This window comes from Numida meleagris, chromosome 11, assembly GCF_002078875.1.
Source record: "Numida meleagris isolate 19003 breed g44 Domestic line chromosome 11, NumMel1.0, whole genome shotgun sequence".
NCBI classification, from domain to species: Eukaryota; Metazoa; Chordata; class Aves; order Galliformes; family Numididae; genus Numida; species Numida meleagris.
This window is the reverse complement of record NC_034419.1, coordinates 14,497,957-14,524,981: the sequence shown is the minus strand read 5'-3', so window position 1 is coordinate 14,524,981 and position 27,025 is coordinate 14,497,957. Positions and strand designations below refer to the sequence as shown.

Genomic DNA, 27,025 nt, shown 5'->3' with positions numbered 1-27,025 from the left:
GCGATGGCGCGGGCGGCGGAGCGGCGCTGAGCGCTCGGGGCGCTCTGAGCCGGGGCCGCGTTCCGCTCCGCTTCGGACCTTCGCCGGTGCCGGATACAAAATGGCGGTGGTGCCGTTGCGGGGCGGCGGAGGCTCCGCTCTGCTGCTGCTGGCGGTGCTGCTGGGCTCGGCCGCCGCCTGCCCCGACGGCTGCGCCTGCGACGGGGAGCGGCTGCGCTGCGGCGGGCTGGGGCTGCCCGAGCTGCCCCGGGAGCTGTCCCCCGGGCTGCGGCACGTGTGAGTATTGCGGGGCCGCTGCCGCGGGCGGGTGGGTGTTGTAACGATGTATTTACCGGCTGAGGGCTCTCCGCTTTCTGCGCGCTGGCCGCGGGGAAGAGTGGCGGTGCCGCCCGGAGCGGGGGTCCCGCTGCGCCGCGCCGGAGCCTTATTTGGGCATCTCCGAGGGGCAGCGCCCGGCACGGCCCCGCCGCGCTGCCCTAATACGGGGCCGGGCTGCCCCGCTGCGGCACCGCGGGGCGGTTCGGGACCGGTCCGGGCGGGTTTGGGGGAAAACGAAGGTTTGCCAAGTGTGCCGCGAGCTCTGCCTGCGGCTCGGTGCTTGCCCTCGGTTCGTGTCTGCTTGTCGGGGTCATCGATGTATCCCTGAGCTTAGAGTTTGAGGTGAGGTTTTCCCTCAAAGCGTTTGGAAGGGTTTAGGCGCATCCCCCGGGTGCTGCTGCGCCCGTCGGAGCTGAACCCGAGCGCTGACAGCTCTGTGCATCCCGCGGTCGCGGTACAGATGAACGAAGAGCATCGCTGTGCACGTAGTTGGGCAGGGATCTGTGCCCCTCGCTGGTCGGTATCCTCCCGAAGTGAGCATCCAGAAGGGGAGAGAGGGAAAACTGCCGCGGCTCTGCTGTTAGAGCAGAGGTACAGCTTATCGAGGAGTATCTTATAGCAGTGAGTTGTGTAGGTTCGGCTGTGTCAGGAGTGAAAAGCAACTCAAATATTGTTGCAGACCATCCAGCTTCTTATTAAGAATGATGAGGGGCTGTCGGGTTCTCTCTGCGTTCCCTGCTTTTAGCTGTGGAAATAGCGTGTGTGACCCGAAATTCTCTGGTGTTATAAGAGGAGCCTGTGGCTGCCCGGTCACCTGTTGCTGTGCACTCCTGCTCAGCATCGGGCACCATCCTGTGAGGTTCTTCATCTCAGCACAATGCCAGAATCCCCACGTGCCTTGTAAAATAGGACAGTGCATCTTGTTTCACCGCAGAGAAATGCGTTAATAGCCTGGTTTCACCGAATTTACTGTTGTGTTTTTCGGGAGTGCGAATGCGCAGGAGTGTCTTTTTTCATATGGAACAGATTTTGGAGTGTCTTTGAGTTCAGTGAGTTTTATTGGTAAAGTAATCGCTGGTACAAATCTGCTGCCTGGGGGCTGTTGGACTTGTAGCCACTTAAGCAAGATACGGTTTTTCATTTTGTAAATAGTAAACTAACAGAAGAACTGGCTAAGGTGGGAACTTCCTATCTGACAATACATAATTCAGGGCTTTTTTTTACCCTTCTCTGTAGCTAATATAAAGAAAAAAAAAAAAAGTGTTTAAGCTACTGCAAAAACTTCTGCTTTTTGAAGTAAGGTTGTGTTGCTTTTTCATGATTCCCAGACTCACCAATGCTAATTCTGGGTGTGGAAGCAATGGGACAGGGTTGTGGGGCTGGGACCCCCCCAGTCCAGGTGCGTGCTCCCAGGCTGAGCTCTGCTGATGGCATCACCCATAGGAACCCATGTGGAGATCCCATATTCATGACTTGTGCTGGTGTGTCCTCGCTTCACTGAGTGCTTTCAAAAATCCCTCCTTAGCAGTTTATCTTTTTTTTTTTTTTTCCCCTCCTAATTAGTCCCCCAGTGCCCAAGCAGTGCTGGTTTGGTTTTCAATGTGTTGAGATAAAGCTTTTGTTTGCACTGCTGGAAACTCTGCACGCTGGGGAGGGTTCTGCACCGCCCTAATCACTGCGTATTTTGTCAACAGGGCTATCAGTGCCCAGGAAAAGCACTGGGAGCTTTTGAAACTATTGTTATTTCTTTCTTGGCAGCGGTGCTTGCAGTTGTGATTTTTCTCTTTGGCTTTCAGAGGGCAGAACTGATGTGCAGAAGGGCAGTGCACTGCAGTCACTCACAGCCAATGCAGAGTGGCACGGGTGGGGGTTCTTAGGAGAAACAGTACTGCACGGGTGGCTGCAGCAGCTTGTGATGGTGCAGGACCCACACAGCCCTTGTATGAGCACCCAGCTGACTCAGTGCAGGGTGCTGGGTGGCTGTGTGCAGAGCGTGCACAGTTCTGTTGTGCTACGCCGGAGCTGATGTTTCTTGTGCACGTGAGTGTAACCACTTTCAATTCAGCTCAAGAAGGGATGAGTTGATCCAAGCTCCGTGGGCTGGAGCAGCCCAGAAGGACTGAATGTTATGGCTGCAAAACAGAATAAAAAAACGCAATTCTCACATCTCGCAGCTGTTGCTGGAGATGAATGAGGAGGGAGCTCCCTGCCCTTGGTGGGGTGTGGGCACGGAGGAGCTGAGCTGCGAGTGCTCCTCTGAGCCATCCCAGGGAGATAAGTTTGGGTATGGTTACGTTGCCCTGAGGCTGTTTGGCTGGCATTGCTGCTCTCAGCAGAGCACTTGGGTTCTGCTGGGAGTCCTGTGGGTGCCTGGCCACAGGCATTTGAGCTGGGAGCCTGGGACAGAGCCGTGCTGTGCTTGAGAATGTGAACAGAGACAGATTTGGTTGAAGGCAACAAGACCGGGATGTCTGTGCTCAAAATTCCAGATTAACTTAATTTTTTTATTAAACTGGGGCCAGATCTTGTTGCTGTGCTCACAGTTTAAGGCAGCTTCCTTGGCTGGAGGTACTGGGGGGTGGATATGGAGGTGTTGCGGGGGGAAAGTTTCTGGCAGTTCGAACCCTGATGAAATAATGGGATACAGATGAAGCAGCCATCACTGGGGGCTGATTTTGGGAGTGGGGCCACTGGGTCAGGGTGATGGCTGAGCCTGTCCTCGCAGCGCCGCGCACTTGCAAATAAATCCGCCCTGCCTGTGAACATGTGTCTGGGATTCTCTGCCCACCCCCAGCATGCCATGACATTTATTGGCTCCCACTGGAGAACAGCAGTGAGCCTTCATCTGCTGCCTGATCTTCGTGTCTTAATCCCAAGCTGAGCCCCGGCTGGGAGGTGTGATCCCACCCGGGCTGGGGTTAGATGTGTAGGAGAGATCCGTAGTGTAGCCCCACGGGGCAGAGCCTCACCTCTAAGAAGCCCTTCTGACTGCTGCACTGACGTCTGCAGGACCCCCACGGCTGCCTCCGTATTCCTCTCTCCTTTTGAGAAGCTTCTGGCATTTAATCACTTTGAGGCTTTTCCTCTGCACAGTGACTGCAATTTGAAACGCGAGGGTCCCCTACAAAAGGAGAGTGCTCAATGGGCTGTGTTAATATTCAGTGCCTTTTACAATGGGTGCAGCATGAAAAGGGGAGAATGGATGGGCTGGGGGAGAGCGGAGGGAAAGTTCCCAGAGCAGGGGGACAAGAAGCTCAGTAGGCATCGGGGAAACGAACACACAGCAATTGTTCTCTAGGAAAACCAACCTTTATGATGTTGTAGCAACTCAGTGTTTTGTCTTTGCTTAGCAAACTGCCCTGCAGATGTGTGGGGCTGGAGGGTGGCTGAGCCTTGCAGGAGTCCAGCCTGAAGTCTAGGGCTGAAGGAGCGAGCTATGGGGCTGCTTGCCTTCTCCCATCACTTGGGTTTCCCCTTGTGCAGCCTAGCCCCATGCCTGCTGGCACACCCTCCCCATTCAGTGCACCGTGTGTGCTTGGAATCTGCAGTGCTGCCTCTGGCTCCTGGCTGCTTCCATCCCTTGCAGAGAGGTTGGAGCTCTGCATGGTGCAGAGCTTCCTGGTGGGTCCCACCTCTCAGCGCCCAGCTCAGATAAGACCTGCTGCATTGTCCCGTGTATCAACCGCACCCAGAAATCCCAATCAGGCTGCAGGGCTTTGCATTGATCCTGCTGTCAGACACCTCAGATTGAGTTAGCTCAGCTCATCAGTTTTTAACATCATCATTCTGTGCTGCTAACCTAATCGCGCAGCGTGACTCCTTGTTTTGCAATGTGGAGCTGATGGGATCATGCTGATGAATAGAGCAGAGATAATTTTTTTTTCTCCTGCAGTGCACTCGGGCCCGAGTCAAGGACCAGGATGCTGTTTTGCGAACGCAGAACACGAAATGCATTTTATTGTTGGAGCTGAGTCATCCATTAATAGTTAACCAAATCCTGTGCTGCAGCTCGAGTCCTTCACCCCCAGCCAGTGCCAGCTTCAGCTCAGGACCACAACATGTGCAATACGTTACGCTCCCTCATTATCTTTTCAGCAGGTTGTCTCTCCAGCCACAGCTGTGCAATTTTGAGGAAGCCTGGAAGCAGGCCCTGCTATTTGGGGGCACCTCTCAGGGTGTGATGAGGCGTCATGGCTAAGCTCAGCTCAGGAGTCAGCTTTGGTTGTTGCTTGCATTTTCAGTTTGAGTAGGAGCTGAAGTACAAGTGATCACCTGGTCTGCGGCAGGTTGGGAAATCTGCGGAGTTGTAGTCCTAAATACATTGCTCTTAAACCCATCCACTGTGCGGGCTGTGTGCTGAGAGCGTTTCACTTTCAGTGAAGGTGCCTATTTTTAGATGAATCCTTCCAGATTAGAAAATGCATACCTTGAGTTCAGTGGAAATTTGGCTGTGAAACCTTGAAATATGACACTGCTCTCCAGACCACCTCCTCCAGTTGGCAGGCTCTTGCTCACTGCAGAAAAGCAGGATAAGCCCTCAGGTGCATGAGGGGAATGAGAGAAGAAGCAAAATACGAGGTTTGGGCTGTATTGCTTCCTCCAACACAAGGATGCAGATCAGGCATCGCAGTATTTTCCCAGTTGCCCAAAGCCTGTGCTTGGCGATGGGTGCCCACCTGGATAGAACACTGTTGTCTCTATGCTGCAGCGCTCACAGCCCTAGTGTTGGCCATCAGTGCTAGCATCTAAGCAGGCTTTTGCCTGCTTGTAAGGCTAGCTGTGCTGATGGTGGCTTCCCTGTGGTGCTTGGGCAGCCCTGGTGCGGCAGCAGCCCCCGTGGGTAGGGGAGCTGCTGGTCTGCAAATTGTATTGCAGGTAATAAAATGGCTATCAGAGGAAACTGCCTGGCTGGAGGCCCTGTGAAAAATCACCCCCTAAATGTGTTCCAGTTGTCCAAACATTGCTGCCTCTCTGTCCTCCTCTTTGTGTGTGTGAGCTGGGGGGAGATGGGGAGAGCTCACTTTGCCTCCTCTGGTGCTATGAGCAGTCCCAAGAAGCTCTGCTTAGTTTTCCAGGGCTTATTTTAGGCGATGCTTGGCCGGGCCACTGCTCAAGAACTGCAAAAAAGCACTAGCCACCTTCCTTTAGCATAGGTCTTTACATTAAAATAAATGAATAAAAAATAAATCTGGGGCTTCCAGTCACCCCCCCCCCCCCCAAATAATATTCCTCCAAATAAGTCTTAAGAATTCTTGGCTTTCAAACACCTTTTGGGTTATTTCTGAAGCAGCACATAAGTACTGCATTAAACATATACATCTTATTTGCATGTTTAGGCCTTTCTTATGTAGAAGTGTTTGAGAGTTGTTTTTGTTTCAGAGGGTTGTAAACTTTGTCCTGCTTCCCACTCTCCAACCTTTGTTATGGAGCAGATCACCACCCAAAAGTTGTTGAGATCAGTGAACTTGGAGGGTTTGAATGACTCTGCGTTCACAAGAGCAGACGAATGACCTTTGCTTTCCTTGTTAGCAGGTTAGGAAATGGCTTATTGACGATCATAAAGTTGTCTTGTGTGACATCATTGGTTGGTGGCCTCTTGAACAAAAACCTGCTGGCTGCATCTCCAGTCAGTACAATGCTCCAGTCAGCTCCTGGACTTCTGGTAAATGTATTTATCTCTGGAACTCAGCCAAGCTCCCCAAGGAAGCTGCTTGGTTTCTTGATGTCTTGTTGAATTGAACCCCTTCCGGGAGTTTTGATTTCATTCTTAGTCAACTTATCAGTGGAGATGTGTGCTGGTCATTGGGTTGATCTGCTTGGACAGAAAGCCATAGGCATTTGGCAGAGCATCTTTGGTTTATGCTGTCTACTTCAAATAACAGTTGGCTCTAACTCTACTTTGCATAATGGTCTCTTTGAGGCAGGTACCAGTGGTGGTACCTCCTGCATTCTGGCCTTGTTGGGGCCGAGTATGGTCGCTCCTCTGTGCAGCACTGCTCAGGCGACCAGGAGCTGCAGTAGGAAGTGTTCCAGCCAAAGCAGCAAGGCTTTGTGATGGTCACAGCCACAGCTGGGAACAGTTTTGTCAACTCACTGCTCCCCACTTGGAGGAGAGCTTCCAGGAAGAGGACTTTGTGCCTCCAAGCCTGCGAGTGTTGAGCAATCGGCCCTGGGTGCCCGTGTCCTCCCAGCTCGGCAGCACTGCTGCATGCACAGATGTGCTGGGGACTCAGTCCTGCTCCATGGGCTTTACAGTATCCCTAGAGTAAGTGTAGAGCTGTGCAGTAGCATGGCATCCCTGGGTGATGCCAGATAGCAGCCTGAGCTGTTTACTGCAGTGCTGCTTGCTCCTAGTCTCCGTCCAGCACTTGTGTCTCAAGTGCTAGTACTTTGTGGTCTGTTCTACAAGAGCCTTATGAGCTGTCCTTCTAGCTGGCTGGGGTGCCTGTGACCAGCATGGTCCTGCATTCATATCTTTGTCCCTGTGGCTTGCTCCAGCTCCCAGAATTCTTGTTTTCCTTGGACTGTGGCAGCTTTTTCCCTGGCACCCCACTGCCAGCCCCAAATGCATACCCCTCCCGCAGCACCAGTGCTCCCAGTTAGCTGCTGCTGTGCTCCCAGCCTGGCTCTTTTGCTGCTTGCTTCACCTCTGGCTGCAAGCACTCTGCCAGCTCCCGGGTGAGGTTTTGCAGCTTCTCATGCACAAGTCATAATGCCAGCGTGTGGCTTGCTATGAGGCAGACTGTGCACGTTGAAGCACTTCAAGCTTGACGTAATTTTTTCGAAAGTCAAAACAACAAAAATCCACCTTTCTGGAGGGAGGAGATGGCAGCTACGCTTCTGGGGCAGCGTGTGCTAATTAAACCACAAGGCCGCCTGTTTGTGAGAGACAGAGCTAAAATAAGAGAAGAATTCATCTCAGGCTACAGGCCTGCACATTTGGAAACAAAACATGGAAGTTTCCCTCTCCAACAATTTCCAATTACTTCCTCTCTGGTTTCCTGAGCATCCTGACCGCTGGTTACAAAACTGCCTGCCTTGCGGTGGCAAGATGCGTCCTTTCTTGCATCTCTGCTTTGCCTGTTGAGTGCCCAACCTGGGCTCATTGCTGCAGGGGGATCTTGCTGCTTGCAGCCAGCAGGAGAAACTTCTCACCCCCAGGAAACTGTTCTCCTGATGCTGCTGGGTGATAGGCAATGAAAAGAGCACTTGTAGGACCAGGGAACCCTGTTATCCTCGCAACTGCATGTAAGTCAAGTCCTTGGTTATCAGTTGTGACTGAGGATTGTCATCCTAGGAGCTACGTGAGCAGAATACAAAGTGCACGCCTGCCCTGCACCGTTCGGAGCTGACAAGGCATTGGGAAGCGGGTGGATCCTGTCTGGAGGGAAGCAGCTCTGCCGAGAGCTTCTCGCAGTGCGATCGTCTCTGCTTCATAAAGGCTGAGACAACTTGATCTGAAAGTCTGTTTTGTTTATTTGCTTCGACTCCAGCCCTGCTTTGAGGGGAGCACATGGAGGCCACCAGCCTTGCTAGGCGCACAAGTTGTCCTGGCATGGCCGCGCTCCCTTGCTGGAGGATTATGTTCTGGGGGTTATTTGAAATGCAGCTGCCTTTGAGCAGAAAACCCACACTTCCTTCAAAGTTTTGACTGTTGCATTTTTCAGCTTGGGCAGACTTTAAAAGTTTTCTGCAGTGTTCAAGGGAACGGTTTGGTTTCCCTTTGCCCACATGTCAGCATTCCTGAGCAAAACAGCCTCAAGATTTGTGGAGCAGATTCTTGAAATTCTGGGAATGTTTTGGGCCAGAAGATGTTTCCAGAAACTGCCCAGCCTAACAAAAAGAGTTGGTAGGACTTGGATAAAGCTTGGGGAAAATGAATAAGGTGTTTTTATCCTTTTTTTTTTTATAAATGAACATCATTCCAATCAAAACCTCCGTCCCTGGGAGCTGTTCCGCTCTGCCACCTTGTTGCTGTTAAACCACACTGTGCTTATTTGAACAGAACAGATAAGATATGCATTTTAAAAGTGAGGCTTGTTGTCCTGCACTGATTTCTCACACGCTCCTTGCCAATGTCATTTAAGGTGAGATTTGAAAAAGGATTTTTATCCCTAAAGGACATAAGTGATAGAGAAGTACCCTTGTACCTGCATGCCTTGCAAACCCCATTTAAACCCCATTTAGACCCCATACTGACCTGAGCACATGAGGAAGAGTTTTGATCACAAGCACCCTCTAGCCCAAACTATGCATCACCAATGTGTTGCTGTCCTGTGTGGTTTTTTTGTTAGCTGTAAACACTTCTGGTGTGCTCGGAGATTATGGTATTAAGGTTTTCTCTTCAGCATGGTGGTTTGACTGGAACCAAAATTGCTGGTTGATTCCCCTTTTGTCCTCCCTCCTTTTCCTGTTGGAGTCAAGAACCACTTCAAAGGCTCAGATGTGTTGGTGCCAGACGCCATGCAGCTATTGTTAGAAGAATCTGAAATATAATTGGGAACAAACTTTTGTTTGGCCAAGTGTGTCAGGCTGTCGGCTTTTGCTCAGGAAGGAGGTGGGTGCGAGATTCTCCTGGGTTTGGTTTCTACACACTTGTCGTGGCAGATGAGCAGTCTGGGAATTCTCTTGCATCTGGTAAATGCTGGCAAATTTTGGAAAGCGTGTATTTTAAGAGGTTTTTTCTTCCTTTGCCTAGGAACACACATTGATGCTTAAACATTACCAGCATACTTCTGGAATTCCTTGCAGTAAGAAAAGTCATCAAATTGGTCTTGGCAGGCTAATTTTAGTAGAGATGCTCCAGGTTCCTCTGCTTGGTAAATACTGAGTTGTCCTACTTTTTTTCAGGACTTGTCCATTGTGTGGGATATGGGATATTGTTTGATGTAATCTCTAAAACATTTGTAAAAGCATGGGCAAGGGAGGTGTCAGCATCCATTTTAGTTTTATTTGCTGTGAGGGCAGAGGCTGGGCAGGAGGCTTTGAGCCTGGCTTGGTTCTCTTGGCAAAGCCCTTGAGGCTGGAGGCTTCCCAGGAGCCCAGCAGCCCTCAGGTGCTTTGCTTGGGTGCTTAAGCTGTTTTGCAGATTACTCCTGTAGCCTAACCTGGAGAAACAGGTCCCCAGAACTCTGGAACACCACAGGGCCTTCAGCTGAGCGATGCTTGCTGGTTTTCTTTCTTCTTTTTCTTTGCCTCCCCTACCACGAGCACCAGCCCCGTTGCGTATGGCTGCCCATCTGTTGTTTATTATCTCTGTTACGCTGTGGTTAGTGCTCACACATGATATTTCTTTGGTTTCCGTACAGACTGAGCGAGTCGTCCACCACTGGATCCAAAAAATGTAAACTATTTATAAATGAAAAATACTCTCAAGTTTTAAAGAGCCGTGTTGTCTTCTCTCTCCAGCATGTGCACATTTGGCTGATCTCGTGTAATCCCACTGATGTGAATCCAGACCTGTAACAATTTATGGAACCGGCGGCGTGGGTAGAAACTTTGTCATGACCTTGTGTTGGTGGGGAGAGAGCATGAGGTGATAGTGATAAGCAGGGCTGGAAACTTGACTGCACTGCACTCAGTGCTGACATGTGCCCAGACTCAGATAAATCTTCCCTCAGAATTCAGGGATTCTTGATTTTGATTTTCCACTTGGGCTCATCTCCATCATAAGCAAATCTTGAAAAGTTGGGACAGAAACTTCTTAATGTGGTATGAAAGGGGTTGAAACAGCTAGAGCGCTTTTTTAATACTCTTAACAATTAAACTCTGTTTTTGTGCTCTGTCTTTCAAGCATGTACTTAAAGTTTTATATTGAACTAATAACCCTTGTTTAGTCTCCCAGGGAAGACAAATAAGACAGGGTTTAGTAATGTATTAAGGGAGGCTGGGGTCAGTTCTTCATGCCTGTTCCTGCCTGGGCTGCCAGGTTGGTTTGGAAAGCAGGGCAGCAGCTTATGCTGGGTGGGCCCGGTAAACAAAGAAAGCGGCTTGGTTCTGTAGAGAGGACATTTGGAATATGTTCCCTTGGTTGGGACCAGCGTGGCATGCCGATGGATGTGACTCCTCCACTTGTTGAAGCTGCCAGGAGCTCGGTGCGGCCTGGTGTGGGCCTGCACGCGCTGGGGTGTCCGTGGCTGCCCTCCTTTGCCCTGTGGTGATGGGGTGTTCCGTGCAGTTACAGTGACAGCAGATGAAGCTGGGCTGTTCTGCCCTAAGCCAGGAGATAAGAGCTCAAACAATAGCTGAGATTTACTTTTTTTTTTTTTTTGCCTTTACATGGCAACCCAAGCTAGCTGACCAAAAACTATGGCAGCTTTCTCATTGTTGGTACACATAGGCAGCCTTTGCTCCATCACCTGTGACTTGTGATGCTGCAAATTGTATGAAAATCACAGGATTGGCACAGATCTCTGAGTCCATCTGGTCCAGCCCCCATTCCAGCATGGCCTCCCAGAGCAGGATCACATCCAGATGTCTCCTGGAGATCTCCAAGGATGCCTCACAACCTCTGGGCAACCTGTTGCTCTGTCCCCTGCATGGCACAGAAGTGCTTCCTGGTGTCCAGATGGAACCTTCTCTGCTCCACTTTGTGCCCATTGCCTCTCGTCCTGGCACTGGGCACCGCTGAAGGGAGCCTGGCTCTGTCCTCTCAGCACCCTCCTCTCATGCATTTATGGCCATTGATGAGATCAGGCTGAGCAGCCCCAGCTCTCAGTCTCTCCTCACAGGAGAGGTAAAAATATTGTAGTGTAACTGGTGCATAAAGGATTAAAGCATGTTGAGAGTAAATTCTGTGGTGTTACCAAGTTTTCTCCAGATGCTATTTCTATTGATAGCAGTAATCCTTTATTCTTTAAAACTCACTGGCAGGAATATAGGGTTTGGGGTTTTTCTAACTTTTTTTATCCCAACATCTAAACACGTTTGCACTCCTGCAGGTAATTTTTGTTGCTTTCCCCCCCCCCCCAAACCAGCTCTTGCTGGAGGACAGCTCACAGCCTTGGTAGGCCTGTGGAACAAAGCCTTTAAGGTACTGATTGTATATTAATGAACAGCCAAGCACGCAGGCCGGTGCCAAAAAGCAGCAAGTGAGAAAGCCAACAATATCAGCACGAACTTTGCACTCTGGAAAGTGTGAAGTGATGCTGGTGAAAGGAGTTTATTGCACAAGTGGAACACAGCGGTCTTCTTTGATGCCCGAATTTCTACGCTAGTAAACCAAGAAAGAAGAATTGGCCAGCAGCACTCAGTGTGCTCAGCGTAACCCATTCTGCACCCATGGACACGCTGCTCACCATTAAGTGATGTTTGTGGCACGGTTTCTGTGGTGCTCACTCTCGGCAGCTGGCACTCTGGGCGGTGGTACCTTTCGGAGCACGTGCAGTTGTTCCCACATCTGGTTTGTATCGCCTGCAGCAGGTTTTATTACAGGCTGTAATTATCGGTGGGGACCCTGCTCCTCACCCAGGTCTGTCCAGAAGCATTGGGCAAAGTAAAATTCGAGTCTGGAAAAATATCCAGAATGAGCCAGTGTGTGAATCAGTTAATGAAACAGCTGCTGGTTGCGATGTGCTTTTCCTGGTATTTGGCCGAAATAGGGTTTCTTGACTGCTGCCCATTTGTTAGCCGGACTTTTTAATTCTGAGCTTGTTACCCTGGCTTTTAAGTATCCCTGTGCTTTTGGAAGGAGTTTCCAAAGCCCCTTCCCAAAAAGAGGTTTCACCGCAGAGCCCGGGATGCTGAGGCTGTGTTCAGGATGCAGCCACGCAATGGGCTGCCAGGCTGACCAGGGCCTGGTGCTGGTGCTGGTCCTGTCCATGTGCTTCATTATGGCTCTGCTCTGCAGCTCCCCCAGGAATGCACAGCATTTGGTGCGGGGGTTTGCATCTGCTCTGCCCCCAAAGGATTTTTCTCAATCCAGAACATTTGAAGTATTTAAGATGATTTTGCAAATTTATATGTGTATATACATATTTTTTTAAAATTGGATCTGGGCCAGTTTTTGCTTGTGCGTGATGTATAAAGTGGGTTTGAAAAAATGTTGTTGTTTCTCCCTCTCCTCCCATTTAAACATTTCAGGAATGTCAAGTCTTGTCAGCCTTGGCTGTGCAGAAAAATCTCTCAAGGAGCTTGGGATGTGTTTTTTATATGATCTCAAAACCCCGAGGGAAGGTGCAGAGGGAGGGAGAGAGCAGGTAGTTAACAAAAGCTTCCTTTATCCCAAAACTGTAATGAGGCATTGCCATTAAACAGCAGCAACCACAAAAAGACTCAGCCTGACTCTTGGGTCTCCAGCATTTGGCCCCTTGGTCCCTTCCATGCTCTTGCTTGCTGGCTTTCTCTCGCAGTGTTCTCCAAGCCAGATAAAACCCAAATTTGTAACATAAACCTGTTGCAAATATGAGTGGATCGAGGCGAAGGCTTTTATTCACCAGTTTGCTGCTGCAGCTGCATGTAATAGCAAGCAATCGGTGTGGAAGGAGCGTTGCTTTCCTGAGGATTTCTATCTCTAGGGCTGACTGCCTTTTTAATTGACTTCTGCAAAGTTTTCCTGTTATCTCTACATCGTGTTTTGGTATCGCCTTCCTTTCCCCTGTGGCTGTCCTTGGTATATTTTGGGAGTGCACGGGGCTGCCTGTTTGCAGTACGGATCGACCCGTGCGATCATGAGCTGCTGTGAAAACTCTTCTCTGCCTCTCTTGGGGGAAGTTTGGGGCTTTTGGAGGCTGGTGGGGAGCCCTACTGCTGGCTACGTCTTGGCCCTGTGTAGGGCTGGACTTCGGAGCCCAGCCCTGGAAAGGGAGGGAGAAGGGAAAACAGACACCCGAAGAAGGAAAAGGAGGAAATGTTTGTTTAATTCCTTACGTAGTGTAAGGTTCAGAGCGAGCAGATTGTGAAATAGGACGGAGCAGGGAATTGCTTTGCCCACAGTTTGCAGATAACATGTGCAGAGCAGGCAGCAGCAGCCGGGGGGAGGGAAATGGGGCTTATTTGTTTGTCTAGTTTGTTTTTAATTTAAATAACCTCTATAATCTCCCTCCCTCCCGATAGTAAGCGATTCCATCTTTCCAGGGGCCTCCCTGTGTTGTTTGGCCTGAAATGCAGGCTGTGCTCACTATTTACAATGGGGATTCAGTGAGTGTGGATGGGGGGGGGTAGGGGGGGTTGCGGGGTTGTTGTGGAGTTTGGGTATGGCTTGAGTGCTGGCACAGCTCTGCCCCCAGAATTTGGTGCTCCCAGATGTAGGGAAGGGGCACCACTGTGCCCAGCTTGGCTTTGCACAGCAGGAGAAAGGGATCAGACTAGGGAGAAGGCAGTACCTTACCCGTGCCCTGTAGGACAGGCAGCACGAGGTGGTGGGCAGCTGGGGTTTGACAGCATTTTGATGTCCCAGCAGCTTCAGGCTTTGTGTTTTCTTTAATAAAATGGAGTATAAAAAAAAAAAGGCGACAAAGGAGCCATTTGCAGACTTCTCATAAACATCGCAGGGATTTCACAGCAAAGCGTGGAGACCATTGAAGCCAGTCGGGCATACCAGAAACTTTATGAAATAGTTGGATTTGATCAACACTTAATCACTCTCACGCTGCCTGCCTCGCTCTCGCTCGCCGTCTCCCCTTCCCCACGCTGTTCTGGGTGCTGTGCTGCACGCCAGGGCTTCTCTAAACACCCGAGGTAAAGTTTAGCAGGCATTCAGTGCGCTGCAGCAACCAAGCAACAGGGCTGCACCGTGCTGCTGAGCCCCATTAGGTACAGGACAACAAATGAAATCCTTTTTGCCTTCCTCCGGAGTTACGCAGAGCATCCTGGTGTTTCCTGGAGGCTTTTCTCCTTGGGTTTGGAGGGGCTCTGCCTCTACAGGCTCTCACACACGTTTTGCTTTAGCCAAACCCTTCCCAGCCTGCAGTTGCGCTGCTCTTGCATTACCTTGTGGGCACGCGTCCAATTCAGAGCAAGAGAGAAATAGACATTTTTGATTCCTTTTCTTTGTGTTGAAAGACAGCTTTTTCCCTAGCAGAAAGCTTCAGATGAAGGCAGGAATTTCCAAGTCATTTAATAAAGTTATTAGTAAATAGGAAGGGAACATTTTCAGCAGCAACTTTTTTTTTCTTAAAGTTTGCTTATAAGGAGTTTATTGATCTTGCAAATTTATGGATAACAGGAGCCTGGAGGTGTATGACAGTTAATATGTAACCATTAAATAGACTTATTTGGACACTTTTTATGTGCTCCCACAGCAATTAAAGCTTATAAACCTGCGGAGGGTGTTTTTATGTGGAGCAAAATGAGAACCTTTATCCCAGAGAAGGTGTTCATGGAAAGGTGCAGTTTAGCTAATCATGTTCACGTGACTCCACGTAAGCGTGGGGCTGCGAAACCCATCCCCAGGCAGAGCCGATTCCTGAGGCCAGCTGCGATATTACCGTGAGTTGGCTTCTGTCCCAGCAGCCAATTTGGTGCATTAAAATCAGTGCTGTTCAGCGTGGAGTGTTTTATTGTGAGCCTCCCGGACTGAGGGTTTTGTCCCTGCTCTAGATTTTTTTTGGCTTTTGCCCCAGTTTTATTTCATCTTGGAGCAACTTTGGTGGTTGCGTCAGGCTTGCTGAAGAAAACGTTTTCCTGCTGGCTAACCTGGTCAGGCAGCGAGCGTGTCCCATAGCTCCTGGGGAGCTCCATCCTGGTAAAATACTTCTTGCAGCGATTGCATGGGAACTCGAGCTTTGTGGGAATGGGGAGAACTTGGATTTCTTTTCCTCGCCTTTTTCTCCCCCACACAGCACGTTTAATGCAGAGTGATGACTGAGTGAGGTGCTGGGGATTCAGGGGGCGAGATACATGCCTTATGCTGCAGCACTTCTTGACTAAAAGAAAGGAAGGCTGTGAAGCAGACTCCCTCCAGCTTTGTGCAGCAATGCGTTCTCCATGCTGGTGCGTGTGGGCAGCGGGGGAGAAAGGCCGGAGGGCAGCCTGGCTCAGTTTATGTAATTGTGATTGCAGGGCTCTGGGCAAATATTGACACCAGATTTCTTGGCAGACGTGCTGCTCCTGCATTGCCGGGGGATCACTGCCACTGGAGCAGCCCCTCCTGGGACAATGAGGGTGGTGGCTCTCGCCCCGAGGTGCTGTGGTGTCACCGTAAGGGACAGGTTAACTGCTGCTGTCTGATGTGCTGCAGGGATGGGGCTCCTTGCCATGTCTGTCCTGTAGGTCGGGCATAGTTCTGCATGCATGGGATGCGTAAGTCTGCTCTGATTTTTGCACCTCGGGATGAGCATTACCTCTCCATATCTTTCATAAATAAAAACCAACCACCAGCTGCAGGAGGGGAAAATCATTAAAATTCTGTTTTCCATCAGCAATTGGCTGCCCGGGCTTTGGACCACAGCAGGGGTGTTTTGCTGAGCGTGATAACCTGCTTTGTGTGCCGCCATCCTCCTGCAGAATGCACCAGAGGATTGTTAACATCAGCCAGATACCTCTGTGCTACGGCTCTGTAGTGTAGTCTGGACAAAAGGTTAAACCAGGCAGTTGTTGCTGCAGTGTTATTTCCTATACGACACTCTGGAGAAAGCTCAGTATCACTTAGTTAACTTTTGCAGAGCCATTTCCTGTAGGTTTTGTGAGAGAAAAGCTAGGTTATGTGTTTCCAGTTGCAGCAAAGTTATTTTCCCCCATAAAATGTGCTACGGTTTATTTTTACACAATTTTCATTGGTTTGCTGGAGTCTTTGGAGGGGGGAGCCTGTGTGTTTGGAAGATTCTGAAAGCTTTTTATTTCATACCTGGCTTGCTGTGACAAATTGAGGATAACACGTTTGTTGATGTGGCGTTGTGGTGTAGCCAGAGCCAGGCTTGGAATTCTGATTGTATATTGGAGTGTGCAGCTGTGCCCTGCTGGTTGAGGCCCAGGTCCTGCTGCTGCCATTACCTCTGGCTTTAGGAAGAACCTAGAAGACTGCACCCGGAGGAGAAGCATCCCCATGGGATTGCTCACATGGGGCATTTTGCTGCCCTGCTCCTTCAATGGATTCGACCCCATGTACTGGGAGGAGCTGACAACGACGTAAAACTGTACTTTCTGTACTGCTGTTAAGCTTGTGGCTTCGCAGCTGCAATAGTGAGTTGTGTAGGTGTTTCTCTGTGTTTTTTCAGCCATGTGATGAGCTCTTACTCCTCTGGTCTTGGTTGTGTCATATTCATCGCTTCTCATCCAGCCTTGGGTCCTCTACCATGGTTCAGATCAGGATTTCTTCATCTCTTTTGCATGTGAAGCTCTGCCCTTTTCCATCCCTCTCTGTGCTCAGAGCAGGGTTTTCCACAGGCTCTAAGAACTCTATTGCTGATCCTTAGGGAAACAGTACCAATTCCCTTTCCTTATTCTCTCCAGAGATTAATTTATCTGCTCCTGAAAGGGCACTTTTGGAATTCTCAAAGCTGTGGGCGCACCTGTGGCCCTCCCCATTCAGCAGCAAACCTTGTGACCACCTTCTGCCTTCATGTTGTTCTTTAAATAACCACTTTTTTGGAGTGGAGGGTGCTGGTGTGGAGCCAGCATGCCCAGAGCCCTGTGAGCATCCTGGCAGGATGCCCGGCTCGTAAGGACCTCTCGGAAGAGCAAAAAAAAAGGCTATTCCTGTTCCTGGCTTAATTGCAGTGTTAGCTTTGCTGTTTTCAATGTGGCCACCCATGTGGAGTTTCATACTTACAGGACTTTTGATTTTCCAGAGCCATCAGTGCAGTTTTGAGATGGCAGCTAGTTTGAGTTGTGCCTGAATGGGTCAGGTTCAACAGAAGAGGGAAGGGCTTGGCTTTCTTTTACATCTTCCTGCAGATCTGATTGTTGGATGAAGGAGTTCCCAGTGCTGGAAGCTGGGACTGGAGCCTTCACTGGCACGTAAGCACCTTCTGGTGGGCAGAGGTTGGGACAGAAATACAGCAAAATGCATGGTCTTGAATGCCAAGTGGAACAGCGTGATCCCAGTAATAATGGTTACAAGAAGATGAAATGAGTTTATCCAGATTCCCTTGCAATCCAGTATTTTTGCAAGAGATTGTGTTTTTAATTGCTTCCTGTAGCAAAATAGTGGAGCAGTTTTCCCTTCCCATACCTCTAACCTTCTGCAACGTGGAAAGAATAAAAATCTATAGAAGAGAGAGCTTGTTGCTTGATTCAACCTCACCTCAGTAACATCTGCCCTCGCTGTGAATTAGCTGGGATGCTTTTAGCTGCGAGATCGCACAAATCTGAGGCAGTTCACTGAATAATAAATAAGGGCATCCATCCAGCAAGGTAACATCATCGCTCTTCGAAGTGGGTGAAAAAATAGCTTCGGATCTGAAGGCGCAGCCTCTGCTTGGTTCTGGTACCTGGCTGATGGGGTTCAGCTGAGCTTGAGCCCCACACTGGGCACGTGGGGCAGGAGCTCTGGGGTTCCACTCTGCCCCGGTGGTGGTGAAGTGACCGAGGGCTGTGGCAGGGCCCCCATTTCCAGCTGGGGCTCTGTTAGTCCGGGCAGGTCCTGGGATAGCGGGCTTCAGCAGGAAGAGCGAGTTCGTGGGAAGGGCTTTCTAAAATGTTGCTGGCTGTAATTTTTGTTCACTCTCAGAGTCTTTGTACGGTCTGAGTTGCATTAATGAAGAAATCCGGCTTTATAAGCGGAAGAGGTTGAAAAAGAGCACCAATAAAAACTGTAAAGCTCTCAAAGATTTTAAAAGCAGCACTTCTGTAAAAGATATGTCACTGTATGCTGGGGAGGAGTGTAATAAAGACTGTAGTGGCACTCTTCACAACTGTAATAAGCTGTTCAGCTGTCCCAGACTTAGCTGGTAAGCCTGCATAGCTGACTGTGGGTGTGTTGCTCTCTGCAGTGGTGTGTATACAGATGTGTGCGTGTCTGTTTACTTGAATATGTACCTGTAAATTCAGGTAGTGAAACAGTTGCTTACACGTGCAAGTTATTTGAGGGATAATATGTTCCTTTGCACCATTCTGCTTTATATAAGGAATGTGAGTTTTGGCATATGACAACCATTAAGCAGCACCAGTTTTAAGCACCTTTGGCTTCCTTATGATGCTCTTTAGGCTGAGACTCGGGTACCAGCTTCACCTGCTTTGAAATCCTGGTAGGTATCCTGCTGCTGTCCTAGGAATAAACACTGATAAAGAAATTGTGCAAAAAGAAGCGTGAAGGCTTGTTCTAATAGATGGCTCTTAGAATCGGGGCTGGCTTTCTTCTGGCAGAGGGTGTGCTGTGGACCACCAGTTGGAAACTTGTGTTGCACCATTGCCTTTGAGATCTGTTGCTTCAGCCTTTTGCTGGCCAAAACAACTGTCCTCCACCAAGTGCTACAGGGAGTGACAGGGGATATGGGAAGCTCCCAGCTGTGTTCAGGTCACATGGAGAGAAAGCAAGTTTGTCTAGAAAACAGCTCTGCTTAGGACATAAAATATGGAGTAAATTAACTTGAAAGTCTCTTCTAGCTTTTCATTGTCAAGTGAAAGGTAGTTTCATGGTAGATTTATTTGCCTTGTTTTGCTGCAAGTGCATTATATATAGCTTGGCTTCCATTCTTCTTGATCTAGGTGGAAATGGTTTCTTTTAAATGCAGCCTTTCCATCTTGAAGGTCAATTAAAACAGGTTGGAGGTCAGATAAAATAAAGGGACAGAACATTTGCTTCTTGGTGTATCTATTTCTGTAATGTTATCAGGACATGTGGTTTTATTTCTAGCATTTTGTTCCAGGGCTTCCTCTAAGACTGAACAAATTGAGTCGGTTGGATGCAGTACAGCTTCCAATTTGGGGTTAGAAATCCATTAAATTGCTTGGTGCTTTATTGGCAATATAAAAGTGCTTGGAATGAAAGTGCATTATGTTTGGACATTGATTACTCAAAAGAAGGGGGTGATTGCTGGTGTTAACCACACATCTCTAGCTAAGATGGCCAACTTGGAAGTTTTTTAGATTAAAATGTGCATGTTTTGCCCTTAAAATGCTGTTACAAGGAAGAGCTATTTTTAAACTGCAAATAGGGACTTTAATGTTTTCTCCACACCTCTGGGGGATTAGTGCTGGCCATGCAACCTGTAGCACTGCCAGCACGGGTGATGAGTCCTCTACTGATGCTTTGGGGTTGTATACATAATTTCTTTCTATGTGCAAGATCTTTGGATTCATCCAGCCTCTTCATTTCAGCCTGTGCCATTGAAAACTACAGGGATTGTCCTTGCTGGCTTGGGCTTCAAGCTGAAAAGCTGCATGGGGGGCACAGCGAGGAGCGCAGTGCTGCAATTCCGCTTGCAGGTGCAATCTGAAAGGATTTTACCTCCATGGGAGGAAGATGCAGAATTGGCTGAATGCTGTGTGAGACTGGATTGCTGGCAGCAGGTGGGAGCTAGGGAGTGGACGTGGTGATGGACCAGTCACGTTGGTGCTGATGGGTGGTTTGCAGAGCTGGCAGCTTCGGCTTTGGGCAGCGTAGTGAACTTTGGTAAGGAGACGGAGCTGCAAAGCAAAATCCCAGCACACGTGCTTCTGAGATGACTGCGCAGTAGAAGTCACAGCTCTTCTTTGGGAGGTGCCTCCTTCCTTGCCCTCGCATCCTTCTTTCTCCTGTAGGAGCGAGGAAGATGATGGGAAGCAGTGTTGGAAGGATGCAGGCTGGCAAGCCCCCGTGCTGCGGTAGAAACCCGCCTGCTGTTTTTGTAAGGCTTTTTTTCTCTTCCTCTTTGCCTGACTAGTTATAACCAGCACACAAATATTCCTTTGTGCCTCTTCCAAGCGAGTGTGTTTTTTGGGGGGAGGTTGGCCCTTCCTGATTAACTATTTGCAAGAAGCCTGGTGAGAGAACGAAGCAATGGATATGCATGCCAGGGGGTCCCTTGCCCTCCGCCCTCCCATGCCATGAACGGTTGGCCAGAGTGGGGCACCGTCTCTGCGGTGGCTTTTGGTGGCAGCTGGTGGCACAAGTGTGGTGCTGGAGCAGAGGGCTCTGCAAAGGAAGGCACTTCAGCAGGTGCCACAAGCTGAGCATGGGTTTGATGCTCGCCTTCCCCCAGCACCGTGGGTGCTGCTCTCTATTTGCAGTGCTCTGCCCAGGGGCGCATTTACTGAATGAGCACTTCTGACAAACAAATTGGGGTGTCAGAGCACTGGAAAAACTTGTGAGCTTGCCAGAAATGCTTACAGACACAACTGCTGTCTTCAGGGATTCCGAGTGGTTTCAGAGCACATTACCATTCTGTGTTTTAGCAGGAAATGTATCTTAAAATATGGGTTATTGGATATTATTGAATGATTGTTGGCCTCGGATGTTTTCTTAAACCGTGGAAACTTCTGAACAGTGCTCAGGGAGTTTCTGAATTATCTCTTTTCCATCTGTGCTCGACCTGTAACCCACAGCTGGATTTTGCAGTCATGTGGTGGGAGGTTTGGGCTGCCTGCAGGTCCTTCCAGGCATCCAAAAAAGCCAAAGGTTTAATGCAGTTTATCTGCCGTACTTGAGAAAAATTGCACAACTTGTAGGTGAAAATATTTGCTCTGCAGAAGTAGCAATTTTTGAAGCAGTAAATTGCACTTTATGCTGATCTATCAATGCAGCTCTTGTGTATTATTGTCAGTTAATGGAGGCTTAGCAGTGCCTGTAAGGTAGACGCATACAGTAAATTATAGAGTTGTTAATCCTCAATAAATTGGTTTAGTATGTTGAATACACAGCGGGGAACCTTAATTGAAATGTTAGTGCAGGAGTCATGGCCTTTATTGATTTACCTAAGGAGCAAAGCAGTTGGTTCACGTGCGCCCAGCGTACGCACAATGCCTGCAGCCTTCGTGCTGAGGATGTGGGGCTCTGCCTCCTGCAGGGCAGGGAGCTGCCAGCTCTGCTTTCAGGACACATCTTTCTTGTGAGAGTAAGCAGCACTTTAATTAAGCAAAACAATGAACCCAGAACAAACCCTATGGGTATCTGGGCTGGTGAAGGGTGGAGTTTATTTGTGGGTTAAAAACTTCCACATCCTACTTCTCCTTCCAACTGCTTTACCTGCCACAGGTGGCAAACCAGAATAGCTTTACGGTGAAGTAAATGTGGTTATTTCTATTTAGATGCTCCTACCCTCTTTGAATTTGATTTATTAATTTATTTTTTTGCTCTGAGGCAATTCTTGCAGCTGATGTCTTGGTGTGTTTTGGAGAGAATAAATCTCCTTCATGCAGTGCAGCTTAATAGAAACAGCAAATAAAGTGAAAAATTGCTGCAATTAAACACCGCCTGCTCTAACCCTTGCAGCATCCCCTGTTCCCTGTGCACAATACTGCCTTTGACTGGGCTGTTTGCCGTGGGGCAGAGGAACATGCAACCATAATGCAGTTTGGTCGCCTTAGTAACTCCAGACCCTGTGGCTGTTGCTGCTATTATTTTTTTCAAAAGCAGAGAGAACTTTGAATACACTGTCACCCCTTCCCTCTTGTGATGCCTTGCCCTAACGTCTGCTGGTTTGGGTCTGTGCTTGCTGCAGGGAGGAAGATGCTGTCCTTGTCCCTGCAGCAGCCTCTGGATGACATCCGCATCACTTCTTGAAATCCGACTTTCCTTTTTTTTTTTCTTTCTTGGAGGCATGAAATAACGAGAACTCTTGTTGAGGGGACCAGCACAAGGCCGTGGTGAAATAAGTATCCTTGCTTCGCTCCTGACGCTTGGCATGCTTGTAGACATCAAGGGCTTCACGCTTACTTTGCAGTGTGCTTCCGAATCAGTGCAGTTTATATAGATGAAGTCAAAGATTATTTCATTTTTTTTAAAGATTCAAACATTCGGGGTGTTTCAAGGAGACTGTTTTCCAAGCCAAACTAAACAAAAAAAAAAAAAAAAAAAAACTCCGTTCAGTGTTTTGCTAAGGTTATTAAAATAGGAAGAGATAGGATCCTAGGCATTGTCAAAACACATTTGTATAAACCAAACAAGGCCTGAAATAACCCAACAGTTCCCTTCTTAAAAGAGACAAGTAAGCACAAGGGAGCTCCTTGTTGCGGGAGGTTTGGAACCCCCGGCTGCAGCTCGGTGTCACCCAGTGCTCTGTCAGGAGATGCTCTCGCCCTGCTCAGCCCTTGAGAGCTGACAGCAGCAGTGGTGCTCATGATGTTATTTGAACTTATTCAAAGATAGTTCCCTCGTTCCTTCAGCTTTCTCAGCCACAAGTTACATTAAATTGTAGGCCGGCACAATGGTTCTCAGTGATGTGGTTTTAATTAGTATTCTTTGCATTAATGACTGCATGCATCTGCTGGAATTGGTGTGGTATTGATTCTTCGGTAATCATGCTACAGGAATTTCCTTCAGACAGCATTGTTAGTCATGACTGGAGTGATTCATGGCACAGTTCTCTTGGTGTCTGGATGACCTCTCAAAGTTTGTCTTCACTGTCAAATTAGCTCATATTATGTCTTGAGGGTTGCCCTTAAGTTGACTCCCTTCTGCACATAGAGCCCCTTATATGAGTGTGCTGTTAACTCAAGCTAATCTGCTGCGGCTGCTAATTTGAGCTGGGCCACAAGCAAGGCCTGAGGGAGCAGGTTCACCGAGCGGGTTCACCAGAGTGAGAGTGAGTGCAGGCCCTAATTTGCAGCCTTTGGCAAAGGTGAATTTCTATTTGACGTCCTTGCTTGGGAGAGGTGAAACAGAGGCAAGGGTGAGTGAGGCAAAGGGTTCATGGACCTTTGATTTGCTACCAGTTCAGCGGATGGCCTGGAAGGGCATGTGGGACTGGCTGTAGTAGGTTGGGTGAGTGGTTCCCCAAGGACTCCTGGCAGAATCTTCCAAAGGTAATGAAGGACTACACATGTCTTGAACGTGACAATTCCTTCTGACTCACCAGTGTGAATGGCTTATTGCAACTCTATTTTAAGGGGGACTCAAGTCAGTAATCCCATATAGGGGAAGGTGTTGCTGTGCGATGCAGTGCTCAGTAGCTAGCACTGACCACAGTAGCCATTTCTCTGCTCTTGGCTCAGAGGACTGGATTTGGGGCTTGCTGTGTATATAAGAAAAAAGGACTAAAGCTGCTTCTTTCTGCCCTTAGAATTCATACAAGCAACTGAATCCTTGCAGTCTCTTATTGCTTTGTGTTTCAGTAATAAGCCTTGCATGTCACTACTTATGAGGACTCTGCTATCTTTCTGGGAATGAAAAACTTGTTTAAAAGAGAAATTCAAGCATGCTTTCTTCTGTGTACAGCTGTATACTCGAAGCATGGGCAATATGTTTCCCCCTGTTTTTCCCCCAACTCCCATCCCCAGGCTTATTCAACTGCTGCCATGCTTTTCATACCCAATGAAGTGTGCATGGGGCCTCCACACCGATGCTGTAAAGCCATCCACAAACATGTGGGAAGAGGATGGTGCCTATTCAGTAAGCTGCGGACTAGGCAGCTATCTTTCGACAGATTAGCCAGAGGAATTTCTATTGCAGGGCTCGATTGTTCTGGGCCCTCGGCTCCCTTTTGTGCAGATGCAATGAAAAGTTGTGTTATGACAATGGTTGACAAAGTGTTTAATGAAAGCCGTGGTTGGCAGGGGCAGAACTTTGAGCCATCCTCCTTTTCTCCTCTGCCTGTCATCAGAAGGTGCAGAAATGTTTTTGACATAATCTTTCATGCTGACAGATGAATGGGTTCGACGTGCGGGTCAGAAACTTCCACCTCCCTGAACAGAACTCAGCCATCATCATGGTGAGCAGAGACTGGGAGCCTCATGCCTGCTGATTTCTTTGTCTGGCAAGCCAGCCAGGCATCTTGTTCTCAGTACAGAGGTGGCTTACTGTACGTTGGCCAACTTCCCAAAGCAGAACCAAAACCAGTGCATGAACTCCCAGTCTACTCAGCACCTTGCTAGGGGGGCAGGATCAGCATCTGTTGGGTCAGAGAGCTGCCTCATTTCTTCTTGCGAGCAAACATGGCTGGTTTTGTGACAGCGTTATTACTTTGAGGAGGTACTTTAAAGGCAGACTCTGTATCGGGTTATTTAACGAGGCTTTCCTTAGATCACTGAGCACTGCAGAGGCTCAACAATGCCAAATAAAGGCAAACCCTGCTTTCTTCTTTAAAGATTGGGAGGGATAAATAGACAGAAGAGGGCTCTTCCCATGCTGATTTAGTGTGTTCTTATTTCTTGATCAGGGATATTGTATACAGGGGGAAAAACACTGTGTTGTTGGATGAGCCAATATGAGGAAGTCTTGAGGTATGTAATAGATAAATAATGTGTAGAGCATTTCTCATACTGTTAAGTCAAAATAGCTTAACAAACCCCACAAGCCTTATGCCACCTTGTATTCAACTGGCAAAAAATGAGCTGACCAGTAGACCGCTCAAGTTGGTGGCTCTGTTTTGTTGTCTTTGCAGTCAGCTTCTGACTCTTGTAGGATGCTTCCCTGAAGCATATGATGGGCTTTGGGCTCTGGTTTTCCAGTGCTCTTCAGAGAAGACTTCATAAAACACCGGTGAAGAAATATTTGCTCAATGAGAGCCATTGCTTGACTGCACAGCTGAGGCACTGTATCCATCAGACCGAGGGGTTCCATGAGGAGGAATGTGCTCTGTGCTATGGCGAAACAGGAGCGTGATGATTTCCAGTGATGGGACAGCAGTACCCTGAGCTTGGCATCTCCATCCAGCCTACACTGCTGGGCTGCTGGGCCAAACCAATGGGGATGTCTCAGCTACACATGATGCCATGCATTTGAGATCCGTGCTTTGCAGTGGGGGAACACTGTGTGCACCCATGACCTCAAGTTTTGAATTCTCTTCTGTATTTGCATTACTGGAGCCCAACCAAGATTGAGGCCTCATTTTGTCAGCGTTGGGCAAACTGAGACAATACCTACCTCAATTTTATTTACAGTCTAAATAGACAAGACAGACAAAGGGTGGCTGTGGAAACAAAAGCTCTGGAGAGGTGATGTGACATGACCCGGTCACACAGCAGGAGATTAAGAGAGCCAGGAATAGACTGAGGTTTCCTGACTCCCAGTCCCAATGATCTATCTATCAGAGCATGTTAATTCTTTCTCCCATTTGCATGCTGTGACTGGCATGCCAAATACTGTCTAGTGAGGAGATCTGAGTTCTGGGAAACACGTCCTTTGCTTGCTAATGCTTCAGGCGACAAATTCCTGGGCATTTTAATACATGAGAGATGGAGTAAACTGTTTATTTTGGTGTTTTTATCTATTTTCAAGTCTGAAGTTTATTTTGCACTGATGCTGTATTTCTAGTTTTCATTTTCCCTGCTGATTTTTGAACAGCGTATTGTATGTTTGGTGAGGATAGCTGGAAGTTGGAGTGGGGAGGGTGGGGAAAACGGAAGATTTAGGCATACAAGGTAGGTTTCACCTGTATTTCTGCAGCAAGCACTGAAAAGTCTCTTTTGTTGGAGTAGCTGAAATACAGCTGTGCTATCTGAAGCGCTAACTACTTGTCTGATGACGCTGATGTTCGAACTTCTCAAATGGCGGCAACAACAATAATCAGAAAGTCATTTTGGAAGATGTTAGTCCATGGCCATGAAATCCTTTAATTTGCGAAGACTGTTACATTTTTCGCTTTTGAGCTGTTGAAGGTCACGTCAGCATTGCTCAGAGTTTGGGCAGTGGGTAAGCCAGGGGTCGGTTCCCTTGACAAGTGTACAGATGCTCAGTGTGCCTGCAATCCTCAGCATTTGTTTTGTGAAGCAGCCTCTTAGCTTATTGCAGAGGAATGTTTTGGGGATAAATATGTTAGCCTAAAAGATTTGCAGCATAGAAATACATTAAAATTGATGGATTCTGGCACAATCATGACTGTGCCAGCACTACGTTTGTATTTCCTTCTTATAGCATGTCACTAGTGTTTCTGCGCCTGCTTTATTCTTACTGTGTTGAGCCTATGGGATATAATGTCCTACAGGACGTTACCTGTTGTATTTTCTCCTTTTGCCTATACATCAGACAGGGACAAGCTCCAACCTGATTTTGCTGTGTGGTTTAAAAAAAAAATAGTCGTAATGTAATCTGTGGGCAAATTGCACTTTAATTCGTAATTGTGCTATGAATATGGACTTGGCTTTCAAACGCACTCTGAGTTTAAACTGCAGTTTGACTTTTATTTAGACAAATGCCTTTGAGTTCATAGTGAAATGGATATCTGCTGTAGGCTGGTATTGATTTAAAGGTCTCTTGAGTGTTTTAAAAGACAGTAGGGGCTTACAGGACAACATATTTTAAAACTAGATGCTTGGTTAGATTTTACACTCTTACATAGCTTCAAGTTGAGATTCTGCTAAAGAAATTCTGTGCTGCTGCTTTGTAGAGCCTTCTTTCACAGTAGATATCAGAAAAAATGGAACGTTTCAGGCATGATACAGGGTGCCTTCACGGGCTTTTCCGAAGTGCTGCAAAACTGTGCATGCACAGAGCTATTGAATGGTACCCATGTGGAGGGGAACATTTTGAGGTTGTCCCATGAAACGCATTGTACGAGAGCAGATGATCGGTAATTGCTTTTTATTCCGAAAGAGGCATTTGTAACTTCTTAGTCTCTCAAGCCTTAGTGTTTACAAGCGTTGCTGTGGGCCCGAATCTCTCTTGTGTTACTGCAACGGGGCATGTGAGGCAGCTCTGGGCCCTTCTCACAGCTGTCCTTGTTGTCTGTCACCTCCTGAGTCCCGCAGTGCA

At 48.3% G+C, this 27,025-nt stretch overlaps 1 protein-coding gene across 1 annotated transcript in view; it reads left to right on the top strand.

Moving 5' to 3' along the window:
- Positions 9-27,025, top strand: part of LRIG1 (leucine rich repeats and immunoglobulin like domains 1) — an 81,885-nt gene continuing 54,868 nt past the window's right edge. Inside the window, exon 1 of the mRNA XM_021409770.1 lies at positions 9-276. Within this exon, the coding sequence (XP_021265445.1) occupies positions 101-276 (176 nt within the window). The 5' untranslated portion in view covers positions 9-100. The remainder of the gene's footprint in view (positions 277-27,025) is intronic.